We start from the raw sequence: 17,843 nt of genomic DNA, 5'->3' as shown, positions 1-17,843 counted from the left end.
CTTAAAAGAAGAGACATTTATTTCCATAGGTCAGTAACTTGGGCATAGCTTAGTTGGCTCAGGGATTTTTGCCAAGTTGGCTGGGGGAAGATCTTCTTCCAAGCTCACTCAGTATTGTTGGTAGAATCTAGTTCCTCCTGTTGCACTCCAGGCCTGCTGTACGGAGGGCCTCTCCATAGGGCAGCTCCCAACAGGCACTGGCTTCCCTCAGAGCAAGCAAGCAACAGAGGAAAAAAAAAAAAGTCCAAGATAGTCTTTTTATATCCTGATCTTAGAAGTGACATCCTGTCATGTCTGCCATATTTTATTCTTTAGAAGTGAGTCAGTAAGTCTACCCCACTTTTTAGAAAGAGGATGATGCAAATGTGTGAATATCAAGCAGGAGCAGGGGATCTTTAGGGGCCATCTTAGATGCTGCCTACCATATTGTATGCATTGATGCATCTGTGTTTGTGTGTCTACATTTGGAGTTGGTGGGTGGTCTGGAGTCACACATGATATGGGTCCAATAGAGTATTGAGGTCTTATGGACTTTCCTGTTAAGGACATTAGGGGGATAAAATGGTAGTCATGTTTCCTATAAGAAACAAATGGCATTTGCAAGTTGAGAGTTTGAGCCAGTTTAATAAAGGGACTATTTACAAAGGTGTAGGTAAGTATAGCAAAATTGCAAGGAATAGTGCATTACTCCAGGGTTTGGAACAGCCTGACACATCACTACCCCAAGGGCTGAAACAGTAAAGGAGGGAGCAGTTATCAGAAGTAGGACAAGATATCTGTATGAGAAGACGCTGGGCAGGAGCTGTGACTTTCCACCAAAGGAAGCAGTCAGCCTATGGCATCTCCACAGGGAAAGGGCCAGGGGAAATAAATATATCAGCTCACTCTCCTCCAGTCTCTTGCTTTCACTACCCATTGGCTGAACTCAACTAGAACCAAGAAGGCAAGGGAGTCCACTGGTGTTGTCAACACAGGTCAGCCTCGGGGATACACAGTATGTGGGAAGAGTGGAGAATGGACCCAGAGGGATGATCAGAAGTACAGAAACCAAGTGAGTACTTATGAGGAAAATCATCCCCATGATAGAGAGAGAAGAAGAAACAGGCTTACAGGATGAGGTGTTGTTTAGAGCAAGCTAGATGGAAGGGTTTGGTTTGCTGGCAGAGATGGGTATTTAACATCAAAACAGGCTTTCATATAGTTGTGTCTCTTGAAGAACCCTTAGAAATGGGAAACACATATCCACCCTTATGACATGATTTGGGCAAGATTGCACTGATGAGAGGAGCATGGTTGGCTAGGATGACTTAGAAGGGTCCTTGTAACTTGAGGATTCTGCGTTCCAGGAGGCGTGATGGAAATCAGGAAACAGGATCTCCTGCGAAATATTCCCCATGCTTTGAAATGGAAATTGAGCTATTCCAATTTAGGAATCAAATTAAAACAAATAGGGTGTTAGTGGGTCGTGCTCCCCCCTGTTTGAAGTGGCAGCTAAAGAAGGCACGCTGCTTTTTCCTGGATGAAGCAGGATCACACTCAGCCTGTTTTCATCTTTACTTAGCACCTGCTGACTTGGAGTGGTGTCGCCCAAGCAGTCAGACAGGGGGGACGTGCCAGGAGCTTGACCTCCCGCGCATGCTGCCCCTCCCCCACGCCCCATGACAGCCTCTCTTGATACAGATGGACAGGGGCTGGTTTAAAATGACAGTCTCAAGTTCGTGTAGGAAGAGAGGGCTAATTCAAAGAAACAGCCAGGCAAGCTTCCTTTCTCTGTAGGAATAATTATCATCCCCCTTCACCATGGCTCACCTGGGAGCCCATTTTGCCTTTAGATCCCGCTGGCAGAGGACCGATGATGAACTCTGTCGACACAGCATGTCCTTTATCCTTCACAAAGCCATTCGCAGTGACTTCTTTCAGAGTTATCGCTACCTGCTGGAAAAAATTCCCCTGGGTAAGTGAGTCAGAACTACTAGATAAGGGACAAGAAAGGGGGACTGTGTGAAGTCGTGGGACCTCTGCAAGAGTTCTTGTCCTTAGAACAAGGACACTTTTCAGATAAGAAGAACCCACAACCAGTGTCGGGGGCTTAAATGTTTCAATGGCACTCTTTCTTGCAGGGTGCAAAGATCAGGTGCTGCCTGGCAAGTCAGGCCTCTATTTTGGGATTCCCATGCACACTCAGGAACTGTGATTTGCTTCCCTGGGTGTTGGTTGGCCTGAGTACCAGGCTTACAGAAATTCATTTCCTGATTTTTGAAGGACATTTTTAATATTTGCCAAAATTGAGAAGGGGGGCAAATTAGGTAACTCAAAGATGAGAGTATTAATGTGGTAGTATGGCAACTAAGAGTTAAAAAGAAAGACTAAACGATAAGGTGTCCTTGTTCTGTGTGTGTGTGTGTGTGTGTGTGTGTGTGTGTGTGTGTGTGTACATGAGCCCACACTCCACACAATCCTTTCTGGTTTTCCTGAGTCACAGTAATAGAGAGCCGAAAAGGAGCAGATTTTAGTCTGTTCTTTGAATATTAAGAAAAAAACCTGGGGCAGTGGTCTGGCTCCCTTTTCCCTATTTCCTCTAGTTTTCAGGGAATTAGACAATAGGGCTATAAAAAGCTTATCGGGTTTGTCTACACTACTTTTCTCAGCCTCTGTGAAAGGGGTTACTTCAAGGAACTCTTAACAGCACTGAAGAGGAAATAACTTGTGATTAAAGAGTGAAGTGTCCCCCTTTGATTTATATTTCCCCCCCAATGAAAGCAGGACCAGTATGTATGACCCCCAGTCTGTTTTCTTAAGCCCCATTGTGCACTTGATGTGGCCAGCATTTCTAGACATCATAGGAGCTATGTAACTCTTTGTACTGCATTCAAGAAACTAGTTGCTAGAAGCCTACCAGATTTTCTTTGTATAAACCCATTTCTGAAGGGATCTTTAAATCTATACATACAATGCTTTCATCTCATATTTATGCAATGCTTCTTTAAAAATTTCCTTATTTATGATTTTATTTGATCCTCACAGCTACATTAGGGATGGATAGGATAAGTATCACTATTTTTCTACTCCCACCTTCGCACCGTCACCCCCCATCTTACTTTTTCAAATGGGGAAAAGAAAATTTAGAGATGATGAGATCTTATCTAGACAGATCTCATTTAGATATCAAAGCAAGAACCAAGACAAGAGCTTTTTCCGGTAGATCACACTGCCCGTAAGTAATTCTTTTAGGATGTATTATGCGTCTCATTTGTATCCAAATGGGAAAACTAGAGCAGTCCATTTGGAAGGTGAGAACGTTCTGGTTGCTCCACACACTAGCAGAGCACTGCTTTTCTAGAGACACTCTTGAGAGTCTTGTGTGTCGCATCTCAATAACAGTAGCTTGGTGGCCTTAGCTACAGTAGACTGGAGAAAGATATCAATTACAATGACTAAGATACTCACTAAGGGGCAGATGGCTGCCAAATTTTAAAAATAATTACTAGAGAGGAAAAGGAACTCAACTCTGAAAGTAGCAGAAGATGAATTAAAAAGGAAGAATAAAACAGTATCTTCTGAAAATCAGGTGAAAATTAATTGGGGAAAAGGAGACTATAATTTATTTTTGGTCTCAATCCCTTTTTTCTGATCAGTAGAGTCATTCTGATTATACTAATTTTTCTCCTCTGTAAGTGTGCTGATGGTTTATCAGTGATTTCCAATCTTTAAAAAATTATTAAAAAAAACAAACGTTTTGACAAAGTCTTCCACGGAAGCCCAGTGTAAAACAGGAAAAAGTGAAAATTTTCTGCTTAGGGCTGGGGACAGGGTGTGTTCCCTGCTCTATCCCAGCCTCACCAGTGGCTCCTGAGGCACTTCTGTAACACCCATCGGTTTCCATTAATACTGTTTGAAAACCCTTAGTCCATTTCTAAGCCAAACATGACTCCATTTTACGTAGTCCATTTTCCATAAATAGGTACTGCTTATTTTCTCTGACTCTGATAATTCAGCCCAGGAATTGGTTTCCCCTGAGAGTAACAGAGGTAGCTTATCCACAGTATCTCACTGATTTTAGCAATCAGGGGCTATATTAGTCTGTATGGACGATGCTATCCTGCAATAACAAACTAACCCTAAAATCCCAATGGCTGAGCATATAAAAGTTTATTTTATGTTTTTGCTGTATCATTTCAACACGCATTATGGGGGAGGGGAGCTGTGTTCCACATAGGCATTCAGGGATCTAGGATGATGAAGGCTCCACCCTCTGGGACACTGCTAGTCACCATGGTAAGGAAAGATAGGAGCTAAAGTTTTGCCTTTTAGCCCGGAAATATTTCATCCCAGAGGGACATACATTACAAGTATTTAGATACCATTGCTCAGAACCAGTTATATGGCCCTGTCAAACTGCAAGGATGCTGAGCAATGTAAGGGAGTATATGTATATCTGGTCACTGGCAAATGTTTCTGCTGGGGGGAAAACATTGCATTTTAGAGATAGAAACACTGGACATTTCTGATCAATTCAATTTAGTGTAAGAGACATTTACAGAGCTCTGTCGTGCAAAACGCTGTTTGGTGTATTGGAGAAGATTCAAACAATAAAACACAGTCTCTGTTCTTCAGAATTTTATAAACTGGAAATGGAGGCAAATAAACAAATAACTTTTTATTAATCCTTAAAAGGTTTAAATTAAGATTACAGGAAAGGCAGGCTGTCAACTTTGTGAAAACTCAGCTTTTTTGCAGGGTTTTCTTCTCATGGCAGAAGATAAAGCCTCTCCAGGAGACCATAAGCTACTTGCAGGTGCAGAAAGGAACCAACACATGTGTCTCATCCGCCAGTATGACTTTTATCCAATCACCAGTCTTCTGCAAACCCTTGATTATCTTGCTTAACCCTTGGGTTTTGCCCCTAGGAGATTTATAAGTTCTATTTGTGGAATGCATGTACCTCTATTAGTTCCCTGATGGGAATCTAGTTCCCATGACTCATTTATCTCATCCTCTTCTATATCTATAGAATTTAGCATTTACCATGGTTCCTGGCACATAGAAAGAACTCAGTATCTGTTCACAGCAGATTAAATGCCCCCTTAGTAATAAATGCAGATCACTAAAGTCTTGAGTTCAAATCCTGATACTGCTACTGATAGAGAAAGTCACCACTGCAAGTTACTAAAGTCTCTGACTATCATTTTCCTCAGGGCAATTGAAAGCATATGTATATAGTAAATAGTCAATGCTCAATAAGGATGAGTTTTTTCTTTTCCTTCCTCAGAGCCAGGCCTCTTTTAATGTTACCATGTGGTCTTCTCTAGAACAGGCATTACCAAAGACAATAGGCTTAGCTCGCTGTATGGGACTTTTCAGGCAGCAGGGGATAGTAAGCTTTTCAGTTTGAAATGAAAACTTAGCCAGTGGAGCCCTCCCCAGCTCCACTCAAGTGTTTTGGAATTGGTTTCCCCTCCTTTTTGATGATTTCAAAACTTCATAGAAATGAAAATAAAGCCCTACTTTTGAAAGGTTAGGGAATGGATAGTGTAGGGTCCGCACAGAGAGTTTATTGTTTCGGGTAATTCTTTGATTCCCTCTTTCCTGCCTTCCTCCTTCCAACTCCCTGCATTAGGTAGCCAGTCCCACAAGCACACTATGCAGGGACATTCAGTCATGGGGACATTTGCTGGAATAGCCATGGCTAGCTTCAGAAATTTGTGGAGAAGCAAGAGCACACATACTGCAAATCTCCAATGAAGGCTTAGCTATGCCACCAAATACAACACCTGTTCAGGAAGAAATGGGAGCAAGCCTGTTACTGTTCTCAGTGGTTTGCATGTTACTATCTCAGGGACTCCTGACAGTGTGCCTATTAGGTGGTACTGTTTTTTTCCGCACCTTATATACAAGGGACTGATGTGCCCTGGAGTTAAGTAACCTACTGAATGTCACGTGGCTGTGAGTGGGGGAGCAGGGTTAGAACTCAGGCAGACTGACTCCAGAGTCTGCCTTTTTTGAGTCTCAAAATCAGGTTGCCTCCCAGTGAAAATGGCAACTTGAGTTATGTAGGCAGCGATTTAAGTTTTACCACGTTTTTTTTTGACAGGAACATAAAACCTAGTCTATGAAGAGCATTGGCTTTGTACTGAGATAATCAACAAGATGGGCAGGCCGGTGAGTAGGTTCACGTCATCTAGTTATACCAGCAAAAGTGCACTTGGGGGTTTGGAGTGAATGATTTTTCCAAAGGTGGCCGTTTGCGATCAAATAGGAAATAAATAGGAAAAAAATTGTATACATCTCCAGTTTGTATACCAGTGCTCAAGGGGGCTTATTTAAGGCCCATTGGAGATGTTTCTATAAGTTAACCACTCAGTAATCCTCTAACGCTTATCCACAGTGTATTTCCGAGTACATAGAAGTCAATGACTATTTGTTAATCATATGCTGACTAAGAGTCTATTACTCCTGTACATTGTTAAAGGCTTAGTCTTACTTCACATTTAGAACAGTGGTTCCAGAGAGTTTAGCAGAATAGGGATGGGGTAGGACATGGCTATGACACTTCAATTCTATGTGATATTAAGTTACTAAATCTTTCTGAGTCTCTCACCACTCATCTGCAAAATGGTGAATATAACCCAAGTTTTGTGTTATTATTGTGAGGATTGAAAGAGATAATGTGAAGAGATAATATGAAAGTGCTTAGTATAATGCCTGGTGCCTGGGAGGTACCCACCAATTTTTAGTGCACATCCTTCACTTACCTCTGTCTTTCACCTGGAATAAGTTCCTAAGGAGGAAATTGATAACAATGGTCACCTCTTTGCCATCACAATTAAAAGCCAGAGTTAATAGAAACACTTCCCATAAGACATGTGGGACTGTCAAATAAAACTCAGCATATAACCATTGGCATTTTTGAAATTGATTTTACCCCTGTGGAGGCATGGCTGCACAACTCATTGAAGAGTGATACATTGTTCAAACGTTTGCTGTTTTAAATTATTATCTTATGTTAATCACCATACATGACATCATTAGTCTTTGATGTAGTGTTCCATGATTCACTGTTTGCATATAACACACAGTGCTCCATGCAGTACGTGCCCTCTTTAATACCCATCACCAGGCTAACCCATCCGCCAACCCCTCTGGAACCCTCAGTTTGTTTCTCAGAGTCCATAGTCTCTCATGGTTTGTCTCCCCTCTGATTTCCCCCCCTTCATTTTCCCCTTCCTGCTATCTTCTTCTTCTTTTTTTAACGTATAATGTATTATTTGTTTCAGAGGTACAGGGCTGTGATTCAACAGTCTTACACAATTCACAGCGCTCACCATAGCACATACCCTCCCCAATGTCTATCACCCTCAGTTTGTTTCATGAGATTAAGAATTCCTCATATCAGTGAGATCATATGATACATTTCTTTCTCTGATTGACTAATTTCGCTCAGCATAACACCCTCCAGTTCCATCCGCGTCATTGCAAATGGCAAGATTTCATTTCTTTTGATGGCTTCATAATATTCTATTGTAAATATATACCACATCTTCTTTATCCATTCATCTGTCAATGGACATCTTGGCTCTTTCCATAGTTTGGCTATTGTGGACATTGCTGCTACAAACATCGGGGTGCACGTACCCCTTTGGATCCCTACATTTGTGTCTTTGGAGTAAATATCCAGTAGTGCAGTTGCTGGGTCATAGGGTAACTCTATTTTCAACTTTTTGAGGAACCTCCATACTGTTTTCCAGAGAGGCTGCACCAGCTTGCATTCCCACCAACAGTGTAGGAGGGTTCCCCTTTCTCTGCATCCCCGCCAACATCTGTCATTTCCTGACTTGTTAATTCTAGCCATTCTGACGGGTGTGAGGTGGTATCTCATTGAGGTTTTGATTTGGATTTCCCTGATCCCGAGTGATGTTGAGCACTTTTTTCATGTGTCTGTTGGCCATTTGGATGTCTTCTTTGGAAAAATGTCTGTTCCTGTCTTCTGCCCATTTCTTGATTGGATCATTTGTTCTTTGGGTGTTGAGTTTCATAAGTTCTTTATAGATTTTGGATACTAGCCCTTTATCTGATATGTCATTGGCAAAGATCTTCTCCCATTCGGTCGGTTGTCTTTTGGTTTTGTGGACTGTTTCTTTTGCTGTGCAAAAGCTTCTTATCTTGATGAAGTCCCAATAGTTCACTTTTGCCCTTCCTTCCCTTGCCTTTGGTGGTGTTTCTAGGAAGAAGTTGCTGTGGCTGAGGTCGAAGAGGTTGCTACCTGTGTTCTCCTTTAGGATTTTGATGGACTCCTATCTCACATTTAGGTCTTTCAACTATTTTGAGTCTCTTTTTGTGTGTGTGGTGTAAGGAAATGGTCCAGTTTCATTCTTCTGCATGGGGCTGTCCAATTTTCCCAGTACCATTTGTTGAAGAGACTGTCTTTTTTCCATTGGACATTCTTTCCTGCTTTGTCGAAGATTAGTTGACCATAGAGTTGAGGGTCCACTTCTGGGCTCTCTAATCTGTTCCACTGATCTAAGTGTCTGTTTTTGTGCCAGTACCATACTGTCTTGATGATGACAGCTTTGTAAAAGAGCTGGAAGTCCACGACTGTGATGCCGCCAGCTTTGCTTTTCTTTTTCAACATTCCACTAGCTATTCGGGGTCTTTTCTGGTTCCATACAAGTTTTAGGATTCTTTGTTCCATTTCTTTGAAAAAAGTGGATGGTATTTTGATAGGATTGCTTTGAATGTGTAGATTGCTCTAGATAGCATTGGCATCTTCACAATATGTGTTCTTCCAATCCATGAGCATGGAACGTTTTTCCATTTCCTTGTGTCTTCCTCAATTTCTTTCATGAGTTTTCTGAGTACAGATTCTTTGCCTCTTTCATTAGATTTACTCCTAGGTATCTTATGGTTTTGCATGCAATTGTAAATGGGATCGACTCCTTAATTTCTCTTTCTTCTGTCTTGTTTTTGGCGTATAAGAATGCCACTGATTTCTGTGCATTGATTTTATATCCTGCCACTTACTGAATTCCTGTATGAGTTCTAGCAGTTTTGGGGTGGAGTCTTTTGGGTTTTCCACACAAAGTGTCATATCATCTGCCAAGAGTGAGAGTTTGACTTCTTCTTTGCCAATTTGGATGGCTTTGATTTCTTTTTGTTGTCTAATTGCTGTGACTAGGACTCCTAATACTATGTTGAATAGCAGTGGCGATAGTGGACATCCTAGCTGTGTTCCTGACCTGAGGGGGAAAGTGTTCAGTTTTCCCCCATTGATAATGATATTTGCTGTGGGTTTTTCATAGATGGCTTTTATGATCTTGAGGTATGTACCCTCTATACCTCTACTCTGAAGAGTTTTGATCAAGAAAGGATGCTGGACTTTGTCAAATGCTTTTTCTGCATCTATTGAGAGGATATATGGTTCTTGTTCTTTCTTTTATTAATGTATTGTAGCACATGGATTGATTTGCAGATGTGGAACCAACCTTGCAGCCCAGGGATAAATCCCACTTGGTCATGGTGAATAATCCTTTTAATGTACTTTTGGATCCTATTGGCTAGTATTTTGGTGAGAAGTTTTGCATCCATGTTCATCAAGGATATTGGTCTGTAATTCTCCTTTTGAATGGGGTCTTTATCTGGTTTTGGGATCAAGGTAATGGTGGCCTCATAAAAGAAGTTTGGACGTTTTCCTTCCATTTCTATTTTTTGGAACAGTTTCAGGAGAATAGGTATTAATTCTTCTTGAAATGTTTGGTAGAATTCCCCTGAGAAGCCATCTGGCCCTGGGCTTTTGTTTGTTGGGAGATTTTTGATGATGGCTTCAATTTCCTTAGTGGCTATAGGTCTGTTCAGGTTTTCTATTTCTTCCTGGTTCAGTTTTGGTAGTTGATACATCTCTAGGAATTCATCTATTTCTTCCAGATTATCTAATTTGCTGGCATAGAGTTGCTCATAATATGTTCTTTTTTTTTAAATTTTTTATTGTTATGTTAATCACCATATATTACATCATTAGTTTTTTGGTGCAGTGTTCCATGATTCATTGTTTGTTCATAACACCCAGTGCTCCATGCAGAACGTGCCCTCCTCAATACCCATCACCAGGCTAACCCATCCCCCTACCCCCTCCCCTCTAGAACCCTCAGTTTGTTTTTCAGAGTCCATCATCTCTCATGGTTCGTCTCCCCCTCTGACATACTTCCCTTTTCTTCCTCTCCTGTTATCTTCTTTTTTTTTTTTTCTTAAAATATGTTGCGTTATTTGTTTCAGAAGTACAGATCTGTGATTCAACAGTCTTGCACAATTCACAGCGCTCACCGTAGCACATACCCTCCCCAATGTCTATCACCCAGCCACCCCCTCCCTCCCACCCCCAACCACTCCAGTAACACTCAGTTTGTTTCCTGAGATTAAGAATTCCTCATATCAGTGAGGTCATGTGATACATGTCTTTCTCTGATTGACTTATTTCACTCAGCATAACACCCTCCAGTTCCATCCACGTCGTTGCAAATGGCAAGATCTCATTCCTTTTGATGGCTGCATAATATTCCATTGTGTATATATACCACCTCTTCTTTATCCATTCATCTGTCGATGGGCATCTTGGCTCTTTCCACAGTTTGGCTATTGTGGACATTGCTGCTATAAACATTGGGGTACACGTACCCCTTCGTGTCCCTACATTTGTATCTTTGTGGTAAATACCCAGTAGTGCAATTGCTGGATCGAACGGTAGCTCTAATTTCAACTGTTTGAGGAACCTCCACACTGTTTTCCAGAGGGGTTGCACCAGCTTGCATTCCCACCAACAGTGTAGGAGGGTTCCCCTTTCTCCACATCCCCGCCAACATCTGTCGTTCCCTGACTTGTTAATTTTAGCCATTCTGACGGGTGTGAGGTGGTATCTCATTGAGGTTTTGATTTGGATTTCCCTGATGCCGAGCGATGTTGAGCACTTTTTCATGTGCCTGTTGGCCATTTGGATGTCTTCTTTGGAGAAATGTCTGTTCATGTATTCTGCCCATTTCTTGATTGGATTATTTGTTCTTTGGGTGTTGAGTTTGATAAGTTCTTTATAGATTTTGGATACTAGCCCTTTATCTGATATGTCGTTTGCAAATATTTTCTCCCATTCTGTCGGTTGTCTTTTGGTTTTGTGGACTGTTTCTTTTGCTGTGCAAAAGCTTTTTATCTTGATGAAATCCCAATAGTTCATTTTTGCCCTGGCTTCCCGTGCCTTTGGCGATGTTTCTAGGAAGAAGTTGCTGCGGCTAAGGTCGAAAAGGTTGCTACCTGTGTTCTCCTTTAGGATTTGGATGGACTCCTGTCTCACGTTTAGGTCTTTCAACCATTTGGAGTCTATTTTTGTGTGTGGTGTAAGGAAATGGTCCAGTTTCATTCTTCTGCACGTGGCTGTCCAATTTTCCCAACACCATTTCTTGAAGAGACTGTCTTTTTGCCATTGGACATTCTTTCCTACTTTGTCAAAAATAAGTTGACCATAGAGTTGAGGGTCCATTTCTGGGCTCTCGATTCTGTTCCATTGATCTATGTGTCTGTTTTTGTGCCAGTACCATACTGTCTTTATGATGACAGCTTTGTAATAGAGCTGGAAGTCCGGAATTGTGATGCCGCCAGCTTTGCTTTTCTTTTTCAGTATTCCTCTGGCTATTCTGGGTCTCTTCTGGTTCCATACAAATTTTAGGATTATTTGTTCCATTTCTTTGAAAAAAGTGGATGGTATTTTGATGGGGATTGCATTGAATGTGTAGACTGCTCTAGGTAGCATTGACATCTTCACAATGTTGATTCTCCCAATCCATGAGCATGGAACATTTTTCCATTTCTTTGTGTCTTCTTCAATTTCTTTCATGAGTATTTTATAGTTTTCTGAGTACAGATCCTTTGCCTCTTTGGTTAGATTTATTCCTAGGTATCTAATGGTTTTGGGTGCAATTGTAAATGGGATAGACTCCTTGATTTGTCTCTCTTCTGTCTTGTTGTTGGTGTATAGGAATGCCACTGATTTCTGTGCATTGATTTTATATCCTGCTACTTTACTGAATTCCTGTATGAGTTCTAGCAGTTTTGGGGTGGAGTCTTTTGGGTTTTCCACATACAGTATCATATCATCTGCAAAGAGTGAGAGTTTGACTTCCTCTTTGCCGATTTGGATGCCTTTGATTTCTTTTTGTTGTCTGATTGCTGTGGCTAGGACTTCTAATAGTATGTTGAATAGCAGTGGTGAGAGTGGACATCCCTGCCGCGTTCCTGACCTTAGGGGAAAAGCTCTCAGCCTTTCCCCATTGAGAATGATATTCGCTGTAGGTTTTTCATAGATGGCTTTTATGATATTGAGGTATGTACCCTCTATCCCTATACTCTGAAGAGTTTTGATCAAGAAAGGATGCTGTACTTTGTCAAATGCTTTTTCTGCATCTATTGAGAGGATCATATGATTCTTGCTCTTTCTTTTGTTAATGTATTGTATCACGTTGATTGATTTGCGGATGTTGAACCAGCCTTGCAGCCCAGGAATAAATCCCACTTGGTCGTGGTGAATAATCCTTTGAATGTACTGTTGGATCCTATTGGCTAGTATTTTGGTGAGAATTTTTGCATCCATGTTCATCAGGGATATTGGTCTGTAATTCTCCTTTTTGATGGGGTCTTTGTCTGGTTTTGGGATCAAGGTAATGCTGGCCTCATAAAATGAGTTTGGAAGTTTCCCTTCCATTTCTATTTTTTGGAACAGTTTCAGGAGAATAGGTATTAATTCTGCTTGAAATGTCTGATGGAATTCCCCTGGGAAGCCATCTGGCCCTGGGCTTTTGTTTCTTAGGAGATTTTTGATGACTGTTTCAATTTCCTTAGTGGTTATAGGTCTGTTCAGGTTTTCTATTTCTTCCTGGTTCAATTTTGGTAGTTGATACATCTCTAGGAATGCACCCATTTCTTCCAGGTTATCTAATTTGCTGGCATATAGTTGCTCATAATATGTTCTTATAATTGTTTGGATTTCTTTGGTGTTGGTTGTGATCTCTCCTCTTTCATTCATGATTTTGTTGATTTGGGTCATTTCTCTTTTCTTTTTGATCAGTCTGGCCAGGGGTTTATCAATCTTGTTAATTCTTTCAAAGAACCAGCTCCTAGTTTGGTTGATCTGTTCTACTGTTCTTTTGGTTTCTATTTCATTGATTTCTGCTCTGATCTTTATGATTTCTCTTCTCCTGCTGGGTTTAGGCTTTATTTGCTGTTCTTTCTCCAGCTCCTTTAGGTGTAGGGTTAGGTTGTGTATTTGAGACCTTTCTTGTTTCTTGAGAAAGGCTTGTATTGCTATATACTTTCCTCTCAGGACTGCCTTTGCTGTATCCCAAATATTTTGAACAGTTGTGTTTTCATTTTCATTGGTTTCCATGAATTTTTTTAATTCTTCTTTAATTTCTTGGTTGACCCATTCATTCTTTAGTAGGATGCTCTTTAGCCTCCATGTATTTGAGTTCTTTCCGACTTTCCTCTTGTGGTTGAGTTCTAGTTTCAAAGCATTGTGGTCTGAAAATATGCAGGGAATGATCCCAATCTTTTGGTACCGGTTGAGACCTGATTTGTGACCTAGGATGTGATCAATTCTGGAGAATGTTCCATGGGCACTAGAGAAGAATGTGTATTCCGTTGCTTTGGGATGGAATGTTCTGAATATGTCTGTGAAGTCCATTTGGTCCAGTGTGTCATTTAAAGTCTTTATTTCCTTGTTGATCTTTTGCTTAGATGATCTGTCCATTTCAGTCAGGGGGGTGTTAAAGTCCCCCACTATTATTGTATTGTTGTCAATGTGTTTCTTTGCTTTTGTTATTAATTGCCTTATATAATTGGCTGCTCCCATGTTCGGGGCATAGATATTTACAATTGTTAGATCTTCTTGTTGGATAGACCCTTTAAGTAGGATATAGTGTCCTTCCTCATCTCTTATTACAGTCTTTGTTTTAAAATCTAGTTTGTCTGATATAAGGATTGCCACCCCAGCTTTCTTTTGGTGTCCATTAGCATGGTAAATAGTTTTCCACCCCCTCACTTTCAATCTGGGGGTGTCTTTGGGTCTAAAATGAGTCTCTTGCAGACACCATATTGATGGGTCTTGTTTTTTAATCCAATCTGATAGCCTGTGTCTTTTGATTGGGGCATTGAGCCCATTTACATTCAGGGTAACTATTGAAAGGTATGAATTTAGTGCCATTGTATTTACTGTAAGGTGACTGTTAACTGTCTGTTGTCTGTGTTCATTTCTGCTCTTTGCTGCTTTTAGGTTCTCTCTTTGCTTAGAGGACCCCTCTCAATATTTCTTGGAGGGCTGGTTTCGTGTTTGCAAATTCCTTTAGTTTTTGTTTGTTCTGGAAGCTTTTTATCTCTCCTTCTATTTTCAGTGATAGCCTAGCTGGATATAGTATTCTTGGCTGCATATGTTTCTCGTTTAGTGCTCTGAAGATATCTTGCCAGTCCTTTCTGGCCTGCCAGGTCTCTGTGGATAGGTCTGTTGCCAATCTAATGTTTCTACCATTGTAGGTTACATATCTCTTCTCCCGAGCTGCTTTCAGGATTTTCTCTTTGTCTCTGAGACTCGTAAGTTTTACTATTAGATGTCGGGGTGTTGACCTATTATTATTGATTTTGAGAGGGATTCTCTGTGCCTCCTGGATTTTGATGCCTGTTTCCTTCCTCACATTAGGGAAGTTCTCTGCTATAATTTGCTCCAATATACCTTCTGCCCCTCTCTCTCTCTCTTCTTCTTCTGGGATCCCAATTATTCTAATGTTGTTTCGTCTTATCGTATCACTTATCTCTCGAATTCTGCCCTCGTGATCCTGTAGTTGTTTCTCTCTCTTTTTCTCAGCCTCTTTATTTTCCATCATTTGGTCTTCTATATCGCTGATTCTCTCTTCTGCCTCATTTATCCTAGCATTTAGTGCCCCCATTTTTGATTGCACCTCATCAATAGCCTTTTTGATTTCGATTTGGTTAGATTTTAGTTCTTTTATTTCTCCAGAAAGGGTTTCTCTAATAACTTCCACGCTTTTTTCAAGCCCAGCTAGTATCTTTAAAGTCATGATTCTGAACTCTAGGTCCGACATCGTACTAATGTCCATATTGAGTAGGTCCCTGGCTGACGGTACTACCTCTTGTTCTTTTTGCTGAGGTGATTTCTTTCGTCTTGTCATTTTGTCCAGAGGAGAATAGATGAATGAGAGAACAAAATGCTAACAGGTTTACAACGTCCCCAGGAAATATACTGTATACAAATCAGAAAAGACCTGAAACCAGGGGAAAAGAAAGGGAAAGAAAGAAAAAAGAAAGAGAAAAAGAAGAAGAAAAAAAAAAGAAAATAAAAGATAAAAACAAAAACAAAACAATACAAAAAAAAGCAGAATATGATCAAATATGATCAGGCTAGTGCATAGATCAGTGCCACACACTAGATTTTGGGCGTATTTTGGTCTGTTAGAAAAAAGTGCCTCCTAAATTTTAAAGGAAGAAAGACATATATGTACAAAATAAGGGTTGATACAATGAAGGGATGGAAGATGACTGTAAAGATGAAAGTTATAAAAGATTTTATAAAAGGACTTGGTAAGATAAGTTGTTTGAAAAAAGAAAGAAGATTTAAGAAAAAAAAAGAAAAAAAAAAGGAGAAAGGGAGAGAATGTGATCAGGCAGGAGACTAGAACAAAGCCATGCACTAGTGATTTAGGGTATATTTTGATCTGTTAGAAGAAACTGTACCTCAAAGTTTTAAAGAGAGAACAACTTATATATATATGCCAAAAATAAGGGTAACTACTATGAAGGGATAAAATATGACTCTAAAAATGAAAAATAAAAAATGTTTTTTTTTTCTTTAAAAAAAAAAGGGATTGATAAGATGTTGGTTGAAAAAGGGAAAAAGAAAAATAAAAAAAAAACAGTCAACAAAAATTAACTTTGATGAAATAATGAATCATGGTAAAAAAAAAAAAAAAAAGCCATGAATCTATGTGCAGTATTCCCCTAGCGTTGGAGTTCTCCCATTCTCCTTGATCGATCAACTTGGTCTTGGCTTGCTGGCTGTTCGTGCTGATCTTCTGGGGGAGGGGCCTGTTGCTGTGGTTTCCAAATGTCTTTGCCGGAGGCGGAATTGCCCTGCCCTTGTCGGTCCGGGCTAAGGAAGCTGCTCCGGTTTGCTCTCAGGAGCTTTTGTTCCCTGCAAGCTCTCGGTACAGCTTTGGAGGACCAGGGCAGAAATGGTGGCCTCCCAATCTCCACTCGGAGGAGCTGAGAACTCGGGGCCCCGCTCCTCAGTGCGCCCCCAGAGAAAAGCAGTCACTTCCGTGTCCCCGGTCTCCGGCCGCACTCCGTGCTCACCCGGTCTGTGACCGAGCGTTGCTATCTCTGGCACCCGACCCCGCACGGAGTCTCCAAACCCAGCAGATCCCTGCAGTGCGTTCCCGCACCGCTCCTCCCCGGGAAGGAAGGGGAGTCTCCCCGGATCTGCTGCTTGTTGGGTCCCTGCTGGGGGAGCCGTGCCCCGACTGGGCCGCAGATCACAGTTTATGGCAACCCCGAGCTGAGAGCCCGCGCCTCGGCTCCGTCTCTGCAGCCGGCTTCCCTGCTCTGATATCTGGGAGCTCTGGCGCACTCAGGCACACCCGGTCTCTCTGTGACCCCAAGGGTCCTGAGACCACACTGTCCCGGGAGGATTCCACCCCCCCGCTTAGCCACTGCAGCGACGTCCCTCCGCCGAGCCAACTTCTAAAAGGTCCGATTTTGTGCTCCGCGGCTCTAGCACTTGCCAGAAGCGGCTGGCGGAGGCCCCTCCCCCGCCGTCTATCCTCCCAAATATCGCCTCGGATTCACTTCTCCGCACGTCCTACCTTCCAGTAAGTGGTCGCTTCTCTGTTCAGAGAGTTGTTGCTACTCTCCTGTTCGATCTCCTGTTGAGTTTGTAGGTGTTCAGAATGGTTTGATCCCTATTCAGCTGAATTCCTGAGACCAGACGAAATCTAGGTCTCCTACTCCTCCGCCATCTTGCTCCGCCCCCCCATAATATGTTCTTATAATTGTTTGTATTTCTTTGGTGTTGGTTGTGATCTCTCCTCTTTCATTCATGATTTTGTTGAGTTGGGTCATTTCTCTTTTCTTTTTGATAAGTCTGGCCAGGGGTTTATCAATCTTGTTAAATCTTTCAGAGAACCAGCTCCTAGTTTCGTTGATCTGTTCTCCTGTTCTTTTGGTTTCTATTTCATGGATTTCTGCTTGATTTTTATAAATTCTCTTCTCCTGCTGGGTTTAGGCTTTATTTGCTGTTCTTTCTCCAGCTCCTTTAGGTGTAAGGTTAGGTTGTGTATTTGAGACCTTTCTTGTTTCTTGAGAAAGGCTTGGATTGCTATATACTTTCCTCTTAGGACTGCCTTTGCAGCATCCCAAAGATTTTGAACAGTTGTGTTTTCATTTCATTGTTTTTCATGAATTTTTTTTAATTCTTCTTTAATTTCCTGGTTGACCCATTCATTCTTTACTAGGATGCTCTTTAGCCTCCATGTATTTGAGTTCTTTCCGACTTTCCTCTTATAATTGAGTTCTAGTTTTAAAGCACTGTGGTCTGAAAATATGCAGGGACTGATCCCAATCTTTTGGTACCGGTTGAGACCTGATTTGAGACCTAAGATGTGACCTATTTTGGATAATGTTCCATGGGCACTAGAGAAGAATGTGTATTCTGTTGCTTTCGGATGGAATGTTCTGAATATATCTGTGAAGTCCATTCGGTCCAGTGTGTTGTTTAAAGTTTTTATTTCCTTGTTGATCTTTTGCTT

At 41.3% G+C, this 17,843-nt stretch overlaps 1 protein-coding gene across 1 annotated transcript in view; it reads left to right on the top strand.

The window, feature by feature from the left end:
* Window positions 1–1,800: 1,800 nt before the first annotated feature.
* METTL11B (methyltransferase like 11B) overlaps window positions 1,801–17,843 on the top strand; it is a 39,711-nt gene continuing 23,668 nt past the window's right edge. Inside the window, exon 1 of the mRNA XM_027611906.2 lies at window positions 1,801–1,954. Within this exon, the coding sequence (XP_027467707.2) occupies window positions 1,801–1,954 (154 nt within the window). The remainder of the gene's footprint in view (window positions 1,955–17,843) is intronic.

The sequence above is a fragment of the Zalophus californianus genome, chromosome 10 (assembly GCF_009762305.2).
Source record: "Zalophus californianus isolate mZalCal1 chromosome 10, mZalCal1.pri.v2, whole genome shotgun sequence".
In the NCBI taxonomy this organism is placed as follows: Eukaryota; Metazoa; Chordata; class Mammalia; order Carnivora; family Otariidae; genus Zalophus; species Zalophus californianus.
Note: the sequence above shows the minus strand (reverse complement) of the source record. Positions and strands in the feature narration are given on the sequence as shown.